We start from the raw sequence: 13,311 nt of genomic DNA, 5'->3' as shown, positions 1-13,311 counted from the left end.
CCAATTTATCACATCAGCTAGTTCACTAATAAAAAGACACCATGACAGTCATCAGCTAAACACAAATCAGAAATATCAGTAACTGAGCTTTCACCTGCCAGTTCAACAAATGCAGGCCTCTGCCAGGTGAGCTACACAAGGAAATGTGACAGTGTGTCTAGCAGAGGACAGTGGTATACATATAAAAGAAGCCCATACACTGGACACCACTGCAGAGGATTCCTCATGTATTTAGTGTAGGAGATGTGCATCAGCAGCTTGAAACAGCTGGAGAAGGGTTGTACACCAAGAATTTCTTCAGGAAGGTCTGACTAATCAGGTGATGATCTGATTATCACAACATATTAGGAAAGTATAAATGTGAACAGCCAAACCAAAGATGCTGAGGTCAGGATTAAATGACCATGAGCACTTTCATGTGACAGTCATTAGAGAACATTCACCAAGGAAGGGAAGTGACTGGTGTGGCGTAGAGAACGAAACATGCCAGACACAAAGCATTTAGAAGTTGCTGAGAGTTAGACATAAATGTCAGATGCCTTAAGACTGAGAACCTTGCCATGTGATATTGATTTATAATGGCAATATCTTCCCACCGAAACACAGTACACCAGCATGGTTGGCAGGACAAGGTATCTGGAAAGGGACCAGAGGAAGAGTTTATAATTCAGCACCTCAGGGAGAAAAGCACTTGGTACAATGAAAAGCTCAACTTTGAAATTCCTAGAACAACAAAAACAACTACAAGATGGTGAGAAAACTTTTACTATTAAGTGCTAATAAACATTGGTTTGACAGATTTGTGATTATACCCAACAAAAGGAAAGACTTGTGATTATACCCCACCTTCCTTTTAGATAGTTTGCATATACAAACCGATACTCTCTCCCTGTCTTCTTAGCCTTCTAGATAAATCTCTGGGAACAGCAAAAAGAACTTTACTTTCTGCTTATTATATGAAAATAGCAGAGTTGGTTCATCTTTTCAAATACAACTAACTACCAACATCACTATATCCATCACTACAACAGTACAATAGGAGAGGATGTAGGAAATTGTACTCCATTGCCATACAATCATTTAGCATGATGCCAGACAATGAAAGAAAAGATGTTAGTCTAAATTCAAAGGTACCACAAAGCGTGGTACAAGTAAGTCAGCACAAATAGAGGGGCCTTTAATTTTCTGTGAGCTGCTTTTCCTGCTCTATCTTCTGACCCCTTCTTGTATGTTACACCATGTACTCCAACTTACAGATGTTTACTCCTGTCACTCTGTATAGCACCTCTGAATTTAGCACTCAAGTACAGAGATGATTCAATAAAGACACCACAAAGATGGCAAAACACCACTGGCTCTGAAATGAACACTTATCTTGAACAACAACGTATCCCGAGGCAACTGAACAAGTTCAGGAATAACACAGAGGACAGAGTGGTCAGTTTATTGGAGACATGTCGTAAGTTTGGTATAATCAAGCTGGAACCCACACAGCAATTTGTCATCACAGGAACAATGTTGTTTTAGCTTTTGCCAGGAAAAACAAATTCATGAGAATTTACCACCAGCACATGGACATCTGAAGCAACATACTGAACAGGTCAATTAGCAAACATTTTACTGGAATGAGTTACTGCTGCTAAGGTCTGACTTTCCCTTCCTCCCTTCTCATGGGTGAGGGGAGGTTCGCACAGGAATGGAAACAGTTCTTAATATAAAAAGGTTTACTGAAGCCACCTTCCTTGGTGCAGCCTAACTAAGTAGCAGAGAATCAGTTAAGGGCAGACTTGTCCACTCTTCTTATAACACAGGGGAATACCAGAGAGGGGCAGGGAGAGGAAATTGAAATTTAATATTTTGCATCCAAAAGAACTTTAAGAAAATAACTTCAATGGTATCACGTCCAAAAATATGTGAGTTATTTTGAAGGTCTCCATACAGCCAAGGACAACTTCCTCTCCCTTTCTTATTCTTAAACTATCACCATAACAAACATGTATTTGGCTGAGGTCATTTGTTGAAGGAAATATTTGCAGCATTTTCTCTCTTTTAATTATTATCCTTGGTGAAAACATGTTGGAAAAATGCACATCTCAGCCCAGATCCTCAGCTGGTGTAAATCGCTGTGGCTCCATTTCAATGGAGATAGGCTGATTTACATCAACTGGGGATCTGGCCCTTTGTCCAAAAGGCTTAAGGAGAGGAAAGATAGATTTCTTTAGGACACGTACACCGTCTGCCCAAACCAGGACAGAGCTACCTTCCTTTTCAAATTATAGGGATGGACTAATCCTGCTCCTCTCCAAGCCAGGGCAATAGCTTGCTGTGCAAGTTTATCAACTGCAAGACCAAGAGACTACAAGAAAAATGTTGGCCTCTGCAATTTTCATGGCAACCTAGAGGGTCTGGAGTAGAGGCAGCTGAAACTCATTTACAGCCCACTGAGACCAATGTCAGAGAAGGTTATAAAGTGTCAAGCAGAGTCATCAAGAATTACACAGGTTTTTCTAAGAATCTATCTTGTGGAGAACTAAAGCTCTTCCAATAATGGCCAGTCCTTGAGATCCCAACAGGAGATGGTATGGGACTTTCTGGTATTTAAATGAATCAGTGTGTGACATGCTACATCTGGAGGTAAAGTCAGATCCGCGGAATAGAGTGTCTGACTACTGCACTCAGATAAGGTGTAGGACAGTGGAACCCAGCTGAAGAAATACAATCATGCTGTCATATGCTATCTGATTTAGCAGACAAGATCCAGATCCTGCTTGCAGCTGGGGAAAAGTGAAATCTGATTTGAACAATATCAGAGCTCCTTCCTGAAAAGCAGCCCCACCAAGGAAAGCAGGAGGAAAGAGGTGGTCCCGCCTAGGAATAGTTTTATTGGATGAAATGCCTTACTCCAATGCCTTGTCTTTGCTCTGCCAAGCTGCAAGAAGATAAGGATAAAATTGTGGCATCTCTGTCTCTAAGCTACAAGAAGAAATACAACCTAAGGCTGATTTAGATCAGTGGTTCTCAACCAGGGATCCAGGGCCCCCTGGGGAGCCATGAGCAGGTTTCAGGGGGTCCGCCAAGCAGGGCCAGAGTTAGACTCACTGGGGCCCAGGGCAGAAAGCTAAAGTCCCACCACATGGGGCTGAAGCCCAGGCCCTGAGCCCCATCACCTGGGGCTGAAGCCAAAGCCTGGGCAACTTAGCTTCGTGGGAATCCTGTGGCTTGGGGCCCCGGGCAATTGCCCTGCTTGCTACCTCCTAACGCTGGCGCTGGCTTTTACATGCAGAAAACCAGTTGTTGTGGCACAGGTGGGCCGTGGAGTTTTTATATCATGTTGGGGGGGCCTGAGAAAGAAAAAGGTTGAGAATCCCTGATCTAGATGAAGCAGATGAACTGGATCCAGCAATGTAGACCTTTGTACATCTGTTTGGTTTTTGAACCTTAGGTCTCGTGGTAGTCTATTAAAAATGTATATTATACAGTACTTCTCATTAATGGTGAAGGTTAAGTAGTATGATTGCTTTTGGAAACCATCCCTGCTAAGTTCCCCTCCCCCAGCCCTTTTGATATGATGGATGAGCAAATGTTGCCCCACTGAGATATTCATTCTCATCTTGGCCCACTGTGTGGAATCTAAAATTATTCTCTAACATATTGGAACTTTGTTGTAAACACAACTAGCATTTACGTCAATGCATAAAAAAGACTGATGATTTATGAGTCTGCAGGCATTGCAGCTTGATGCTGAATGAACAACGTATATACCTTTAATTGCTGTTCATTGGTAATGTCCAGTCATGCAAATTTCTTTGTGAATGTCATTTATCCATATGTATATTTAAAGAACAAGCTCTCAGTTCTCTTTCCTGGTCTCCTAGATGTGTCAGGACATCGAAGAGAAGATCAAACAGATTATAAGAAACTGGAATTGGAATTTTGCTGACTTAAAACTTATGGCAAGGATAGATTAAGCTCTATTTTCCCTGAGTAGGCATAGTAATGGTGGGAGCCTTTTAAAGCATTGTGGTAAAACAGCCTATAACTACCAGATATACAGTGATCTATATTTTTAAATAAAGAAGAATGAGCTTAATCCCCATGCTAGATAAGATCTAGCTTTTCCATACTGTCTACTACAGGGTTTCTTGCTTCTTCCTCTGAAGCATCTCGCAGTGACTACTGTCATATAGGATATTGGACTAGATGGACGGGAGGCCTGATTCAGAATGGCAATTCCTATATTCCTACTTTTCCCTACATAAATTGCCTCTGAAATTTCACTGAACATAATGAACAAGATTCCCTTCAGCAGCTGAGCTCTGCAAGCTAGGAAACTGAGAAGCGTAAGGGAGCCAGTTACTGGTCCCTCTGAGGACCAATCAGTGCCAGCCCTAGTTTGAGACACAGCAGACAAAAATTAAGTTAGGGCTGCCTGAATTCATACCATAAGGTCCTCTGGATCCCAGCAGAGGTGTGGGAAAGTGAAGTTCTGCTATACTTCTTTCACTTCTTTTCTTTCCCTCCTCCTCCCTGACATCAGTCAGCTCTGTGTTTTTGGGGAACCAGGACACAGTATCTAGCCTGTCTGATTCATGAAAGACACCTCCCCACCACCACCACCATCTGTCTCTTCTTGAACCAAAACCGATCAGAGAAAAGGCTTGCAGAGAGCAGCGAAGGGCATTGGGAGACACACCTAGACCCCTCCTGACAAGGGTGACAAGATTAAGACATCTCCATTAGCATACAGAATGGAAAACAGAGACAACTCCCCTAGCCTCATCTGCATGAAAGATGGGACAGGGAGACATCTCAATTTGCATACAGAATGGAGAACAGAGAACCACACTAAACTCTGAGATCAGAAAAGCAGGGAGGCACTGCATCATGGGAATCTCTGCTCCAGATGTTAATGAACCTACGCCTGTACATACCCAGCTCAGAAATTATCAGACCAATTCTAGTAATAAATCCTTGATTGATATCCAAAATACTGAAGCAGCCTAATTGCACTGTGAGCTCCCTAGAAGAAAACACCACCCATAAGCAAGAGTGATCAGCTCCTATTGTCTAGCCTAAAGAAAACCCCTAAGTCATCAGTTTACCCATAAACAAATCTAGTGTTCTCCCTTGAACCATTGTATTTTCTCTACAAAAACCCCTACCTATGCCCAAGTAAGTGTTCTGATGCTTAGATCTAAGCATCAGACAGGCTCTGCCTGTCTCCTGCCCTCAGGCCCTGAGTTACCACCATCACCTGGGAACCCCGACCAGTTCAAGCTTCAGGGAATGGTGAGATCCCCTTCTTTCTCTCTCTCTGTTTTCCTTTCTACCTCAGGTATTAACCTTTAATAATGTATGTTTTGTTGGTTTAGGCTCTCCTTGTGTAGTTATCACTATCATTCAATAACTAACTTTTATGGTTAAGCTGGTTGCTTCTCTCTCACTCTCTCTGAACTTTACTCTTTTGTGTTTTTAGCTTCCCCCATTTGCTCTGCAGCAACGCTTCTTTTACCTAGGCTAAAGATCCCTGTAGTGCCCAAAAATACTGTGGGGTTTACTCATCAAGTGGGTTAATACCAGTACAATTGTAACATGAAAGTGGGATAGGGACGTGTTAAACCTGTGGCACATCAGAGGGGGGCAGCTGAAAGTGCTGCTCAGCCCAGCCTATTGAGACCAGGGGCACATATAAGGGTGACAGCTTGAAGGTGCTGCTTAACCCAGCCCATTGAGTACAGGGACATATGGACATATGAAGGGATCAGCTTGAGAGTCCTGATTGACCCGGTCTGCTCAGACTAGCTTCTTAGTGTGTGTGTGTGTGTGTGTGTGTGTGTGTGTGTGTGTGTGTGTGTGTGTGTGTGTGTGTGTGTGTGTGTGACCCGGTCTGCTCAGACTTGCTTCTTAGTGTGTGTGTGTGTGTGTGTGTGTGACCCGGTCTGCTCAGACTTGCTTCTTAGTGTGTGTGTGTGTGTGTGTGTGTGTGTGTGTTCATCTAGTTCTAGGGCTGGAGGAACCCAGTCCTGGGGAACCTAGGAATTGCAGGATAGCTCCATTGGGAGGGGACTTGCAGAAGGAAGGAGATGAGCTCCATATGAACACACAAGTGACATAAGCAGTACATTAATAGAATTACAGAACGCCCCCCCCCAAGAGTAATCCTAATAAATGAGCATACCCCAAAGTAACGGGCACATCTGGTAACATCCCCCATATTTCCCTTATACTGGGGTACGGGTGGTTGGTGCAAAGCATTCCCTACTGGCAGATTGCAAGCAGATTCTGGCCTCTTTGTGATGTCAGAGTACCACAAAACAGCTAAATCCTGCTAAAGAGAACTTGGCCTTCTTCCCTTTCTGCCCTAAACAGTATTTAAACAACTGTGACAGTTCAGAAGTGGGAAAGGTAATCTATACATTACTAAGAGTGTACCCATGTTATGCACCGATTTACAACCTATCACACTGGCTTCAGTGATTGTGCAGGGGAAAAGTCTGCACAGAATTTGACCCACATCATTTTGGCAATTAGTAGAGTGCCTTGGAATTCATTTAAGGTGCTATACAAATACAAGTTGTGTGCAATCTTGTTTTGTGCAGTCATATGGTCCCAGGATATGAGAGAGACAAGGTGGGTGAAGTAATATCTTTTATAGAACCAACTTCTGTTGATGAGAGAGACAAGTATTACCTCACCTGCCTTGTCTCTTCTCATATAAATACAAGATTCTTCTTCTTATTGATCTAGTTTTATGAAATTTCCTATTAACATTCTTTCTTCAAAAACCACATTTAAAAAGGGATCTTAAAAAAAGGAGTAAGTATAAAATATCTTCCTGCGTACCTGAAAGATGGCAAACCCAACACCCTCTGCTGAAACTGAAATGGCCATCGGTTGCATAGGTGCAATCTGAAAGAATGACATGGTGATTTAAATATATTCAAAATATCTTCAAGTGACAGGATTGATTAGAATTCTTCCTCATTTGCTACAGTACCTCTTTGGTCTGAAGAAGAAAACGGTTTTGAGTATCAACGGAAAACATTACTGGAGCTTCCAAACTAGGTCCAGTCACTGTTAGATCAATTCCTGTTTTTCTGGAAGTAATGAGAGCTGCGAATATACTCAAGGCTTGCAGGGCCACGACTGTATCCTGATGAGAGAAACAAATGCTTTTGTATTAAATATAATACAAAAAGTCTGCAAACTAGGTGAGCATCAGTATCTGTTAAACTTTGTCTATACACAGAAGTTGCATTAAATTAATGACAGGTTTCAGAGTAGCAGCCGTGTTAGTCTGTATCCACAAAAATTAAATGAGACCTCTTAGCATGGACACTCTTAACCTGATTTCAGAGTATATACATAAGGGTTGCATCAATTTAATAAAATAATCAGTTCTTAACTAATTCAGGTAAGTCATATGTAGGCAAGGTCTTAGATAATTGGGGCTTCCTGACCCTTACTGTGCAGACTGCACTGTCCATCCAGCTGACAGTTTGGTAATGACAACCATTTCTGATGGAATATTACTACTGCTTCCTCCACAGATAAAATGAGATACTAGTGATAGTCACAATGGGCCACATGCCAAAGTCCTTACTCAGGGCCAGATCACCCTCTCCCATAGTAAACCCAGGAAAGAGGAAAGTCCTGTGAGGATTACCTCACAGTTACTGCCACATCATTTCGTCATGGAGGTTGGGATTTCCCCCCAACTCCAGATCCCCTGAGATATGCAGATAGCCAGGATCATCCATGGAGAGGTCCTGTATCTCTGCTCAGACTGTTGGCCCCTGGTGCTCCCCTGCCATGTTCTCTGGCATCACAGCTCTACTGAAAGGCTTCACTCCCATCAGAGCCAGGGGGTCATAGTAAAGGAAATGCAGCCCCAGATACTTCTGGAATTTTCTTCTGGGGCTGTCTCTGGACTGCAGCTTGATTTTTATTTGTAGATGCCATGGAGGTCTGTGGCGTTTTGAGCCAGGCTCACACTTTTATAAAGGCCTTGGCCAGTAGGAGGACAAGTTAAGGAGGAAAGGCAATGAGCCAGCCACAATGTGGCCTAACAAGAAATAACTGTAAATAGCAGACATTCTGCAGCACTTTTCCACAGCAGCTCGATCACAGGAACAAAAAAGCTGTACCTTTGAGAAACTGCAGATGTTAAAAAAAAAAAAAAAGTAAAAATAATTTTTGCCCAGTATTACAGCCAACTTTTCAAAGAGGATTCCCCTCAGCTACAGACCTTTTGCTCCCAACATTTTCTGCAATCATCTGAACCCACTAAACACAGTATGTGTTTGTACATCAGCATTCTGCAGGCACACAAATTCTCCTTTTTTGCAGGTGCAAAATATCTGGGTGTGCAAAATTGTAGCCCTAAATTAAAAGGCAGTTTCTGGACATTTGGACCTCTTGAGTTTAGTATGGGAGCTGAACAAGACAACGACTTAATCTGAGTCTTTACATTGTCAGAGAATGGATTAATCTTAAAGCATTTGCTATTCTCTTTGCAATTATTGCAACAATAACAGATTCATAAACTGTAATGTCCTGTTCTCATTATAATTGTGTCATGATTATCAGAATTTTAATAACTCATATTCTGAAAAAATATGGTGATGAGCTGTATTTCTTTGACCTTTTCATAATTCAGTTATTTGATTTATTGTTTATTCTTAGCTGTTGGTAATAGAAACACTGGGCCCTGCGGGTTTGGCACACAGAGGTTTTAATTATTCAATCTTAGGTCACCTTCTAGTAATAGGAAATTTGTTATATGACAGCAAACATTCATTAACAATGCAACTCTGACTGTGCCAGTCATAAATATAATAGTACTTGCTGACTAGTCAATCAAAAATCTCTATCTTTTTTTCTCCTCACTGTGTTCTCAAATTATCTACTTCACTGATTCCTTAAAATCTGGAAAATTCAGACTGAGTGGCGAAGTTGCCAAAGTTAACAGAAGACTGAATCACTAGCAGTTGGAATTCCAGCCTGACGACTTAGATGAAATGTTATGGTAGAGAAGATGCAAATTATGGACTACAGGAGAAAATCAATGGTAGGTTGCAATGGGCAGACATTTCTCAGGAGAGGGCCAAGATTTACCCTACAAGAACACTGTCTGGTCTCTCATTCTTAAGAAGATGGTCCCTTTATAGTAGCAGAGCAATCAATAACAAAAAAATTGGATAACTGCCCCCACTCTACTCAAATTTCAGGTGTTTTGGACCTACTGATTGAAGGCCAGATCTTACAAGACCTCTATCATAACTGAAGTGAATGGAACTGTACATCGTATTAAGGACTAGAGGATCAAGCCCATAAACTCCATCCTGAATGCAACTGCAAACACACTGGTAAACTAACAAGCCGTCATGTCAACATGGATAAACTGTTATTGTGGTGCCATGCAGATTGAACAACAAGGATATGAAATATTTGAGCTTACTTGTAAGCAAATGGCTAGGGAAAATAGTAGAAGAGAATATTAATTCCTTAACAGAATTTCAGCAATTCATATATCAAACTGGAGCATGATGTCCATGTGGGATCTTATAAATATATTATTCTTTGGTTGAATTGAGCATTATTCGTTTATAATTGTCCACACTACTCTTTAAACATGTACACGCACACATAAATTAAAAATATTTTAAAATAAAACATTCTGATCATATTTTATATATTGCAGACAAACAAATTAGAAAATAGTTTATGATAGTTCAAGTTAGAAAAGTATGACACAGACAGCCAAGAGCTGTCTAACCTCACTGTTTGATAATGACGCAAACTCCCCAATATGGAAATCTCTTACAAGTCAGGGAAATACTCTAGCTAATATAAAATAATTCACTCTTTAAATGTAACAAATATGCTTTGGGGTCACACACAAAAGTTAAGTAAGAGCAAGCTATAAAGACATTATTTTCTTTGGAGAAATGTCAAAATTAAAATAGATTAATCTAGCCTTTATTGTGAGAAACAGTGGATAAAGGGATGGATTAAATTCATTGGTGAGCTTCACCATGATGGTACGACAGTGACATGCTACTAGATTTTCAAACTCCAGAATAAAAATACCATCTGGAAAATAATCTGAAAGCTATTTGCAACTGAGATATTGCTTTAATCAGTCTCTTCAATTAATAATAATAGAAGTAATGTATTACAAAGAACAACCTGGAATCCCAGGGAAACTGTACTGGTTTTACAAATTTATTCTTCATTTAACAGAACTAATATCTCTCAGATTACTGTCAACATTTGAACAACTGAATTGAATATGAAGCTTGGAAAAGACAATGAGAATGAGATAAGGCATTGTACTTGACTGAGACCACATTTTACAATAAACAGCTAGCTTAAACTAATGCATTCTCAAGTACTATATAGATCCTGTTGGATACCAACACAACTTGGGTGATGTGGTCTCAGTAAAATGGATACCTGCCAGAGGTAGAGAAGATCTTCCATATTTACTGGGGATTCAGAAATTCTGACAATACTGGGGATCTACTCCAGATGCCATTCAGAACAACTGTAATTTGACAACAACTGGCTATTCTTCATGACTATTCATTGACTCCAAAAACAGTAACAATTTTCAAAGAGAGTTTGGCAGATGCACTTGTGTGAAATGTCCCTTATTGTTGCTAGTAATTAATAAAAACAATAAAGGGCCAGACCATGTCACATTGATTTATACCTAAAGTGAGCCCTGCCAGTGCGGAAGGTAGGGTCAGCTGATTACCCGGCACCATCTCCTCTGGCCTGTTTCCACAGATACCCTGTCCAAGGGTCCAAGCTCCCACACACAGAGAGGGGAAGACTAAGGGAGGAAGCATCAGGAGCAGGGCCAGGGTAGACATTCATCATTCTCCCACAAACCCTGGGGAATCTGCAGGACAGCAAAAGCCACTGGATGCCATACTTTTCTGCAGCATCTCCATGCTGGGAACCCCTATTTTCAGGTATGTACTGGGGCAGCCACAGGGAGAATCACACTGCCCCAGAGCTGAAAGGAGGGGCACAACAGTCCTCAGAACCAGTGGAGAGCCAGTGCAGGGATGCTACATGCATGGCCCTGTGCATCCCCTGGATCTCCTGATAGCAGCAACATTCAAGGGCCAACCCCTTCTCACCGTACAGTGGGAAAATTTCACCTCTATCCCTAAGAGGAATGCAGAGGAAACCCTAGAAGGGGAGGCTCCATGGGCTCTCCCACACCTCCGCGCAACTCTCCTCTGTGGCTTTCTCAGCAGGAGGAGTGACCTGGCCTAATAATGACCTCTTGCATTTAGAGAACATCTTCCAGCTGAGGGTCCCAAACACTTTAACTGAGGTCAGCCTCACAACAACCCTGTGAAATAGGGCAATACTAGAGAGACCAAAAAAGAGAGATCTCGAAGATGTTACCAACAAAACAGGGTGCAGATATGGTGTGAGATGCAGAATGCAGCACAATATGCAATCATTTAATAAAATAACGGATTTTGTTTCAATATCTCCTCAATAGGAAAGATCTAAAAATGCAGGTGAGATTTTTTTTTTAGCTGAAAATATCACTTCCTCCGCTTAATTTCAGTTCTTGTTGCTTTCCTTTTAATATTTGCCCTTTAAAAATATTTGAACTGCTCTTCTTTTTCTTTGTTTAATCTGTTTATTGGATAAAATATATAGTCTGTGTTTAAGACCTAATCCAGCAGAGAATTTAAGTATGTGCTTAATGAGAACTATTTGTTACAGAATAAGAAACAATCAATGTATGCTATAGAAACGTTTAAAAAAATTAGAAGTGAAGGCCCAGCTGTTTGAAGGTATTTAGGTGTTGCCACTCTCAGCATTGCAGTGCCTAACTGAGGAGCCTAAGACTCATTTTAAAAAGTGATTTAGGCACTTCAGTCTAAATCCCATTGGCCATCATTGGCATTTAGGCCTCTAAGTGCCTATATCACTTTTGATAATCAGACTTAGGCATTACAATGCTGAGTGCAGCAAAAACCTAAACACCTTTCAACATGTGGGCTGACACGTCAATTTGGAAAGTACATTTATATATAGCAAAGCATCAACAATGCTTCTAAAGGTGACCGTCTGACCTGAGTCGATGAATAACCTCCAAGATGGTTTCTTTGCTGGCTTAACCATTTCATAATAGGGATCCCCTCGGATAGTCTATCTTGCTGAAAGTGAGAGAGCAGAGCATAAGCTGAAAGCTCAATGTCTACGGAGCGTGGCTGCCATGAGTCAGACAGTTGAGGGGCTGGAGAAGTCCAGAATCGAATGTCTCCTGGAAGAGAGATCATCACTGATGTCAGAGCCGAAGACATGAATAAATGCTCAATAGCGGAGGAAAAACCTGCCTATTTATGTTTACCTATAGGATCCAGCAAAGCACTTCAGAACATCGTTCACATTAAGCATGTGTTTAAATGCTTGGCTGGTTAGAGATGGACTTGGTCATGTGTTTAAATGCTTTACTGAACTGGGGCTGAACGCCAGATACAAAACTCACCAGAGTCCACACAATGACTCCTACTGACTTCAAGGGATTTTGGATCTGCCCTTTATGTATAATTATAGAAGGACCCAATTCAGAGAACACTTACTAAAGAGGCATAGTGCTCAGTACCAGAAAGAATCCCACTGAAGTGAATGGAACTGACCATAGTAGTAAGCATTACGCTTGGTAGTAAGAATTTGCTGGGCCAGGCTCCTTTAAGGCTTATCATCAGAATAGCTGACCAGGCCTGACCCTGTTGAGCTAGCGAGATCTGATGGGCACTCATAACAAGGTGGGACGGCAGCAAGCTCATGTTTTGCAATAATATAATCACACTGCACACAAGTGAATACTGTCATTAAGGCTGAAACCCCACCTTCGTAACAGACCCTATTCACTTGCATATAGTTTTCATCAGGATTACTGCTCTTCAGGGTTCTATTCTATTCTAAATAGATCCCTATACAGCACTAACAACCAATGTCTGTATGCAGCCAAACAGTGATTTCTTTTTTTTAAGTTGGAAGAAAAACCATTCATACTACTGCATAAAGAGCTTCTTACAGTACCTTGCTGCTCTGATCTCTGGTTTAGAACATCCAGGGCATCCTTTGCTTTTAGACTCTTTGCCAATGACAATGCATATGTCACAAGTGTCAGCGTATAGTTATCTGAAATTCCTTCTTCTAATTTAGTTTCCAAGAAGTTTGCAGCATTTGCTACAGCATTCTGGGAATAAAGATTGTATTGAAAGATGTTAATTTAATACTACCAAGAATTTAAAAAAGCAGTTAACA

At 41.2% G+C, this 13,311-nt stretch overlaps 1 protein-coding gene across 1 annotated transcript in view; it reads right to left on the bottom strand.

The window, feature by feature from the left end:
* The window catches only part of CD109 (CD109 molecule), a 124,413-nt gene that overhangs the window by 17,589 nt on the left and 93,513 nt on the right, over window positions 1-13,311 (bottom strand). The window contains exons 26-29 of the mRNA XM_037894336.2: window positions 13,084-13,243; window positions 12,111-12,301; window positions 6,998-7,153; window positions 6,844-6,909 (exon numbers count right to left, since the gene is read on the bottom strand). Coding sequence (XP_037750264.1) covers window positions 6,844-6,909; window positions 6,998-7,153; window positions 12,111-12,301; window positions 13,084-13,243 — 573 coding nt within the window. The remainder of the gene's footprint in view (window positions 1-6,843; window positions 6,910-6,997; window positions 7,154-12,110; window positions 12,302-13,083; window positions 13,244-13,311) is intronic.

Source organism: Chelonia mydas, chromosome 3 (genome assembly GCF_015237465.2).
Source record: "Chelonia mydas isolate rCheMyd1 chromosome 3, rCheMyd1.pri.v2, whole genome shotgun sequence".
Taxonomy (NCBI): Eukaryota; Metazoa; Chordata; order Testudines; family Cheloniidae; genus Chelonia; species Chelonia mydas.
This window is presented reverse-complemented; position numbering and strand designations above follow the sequence as displayed.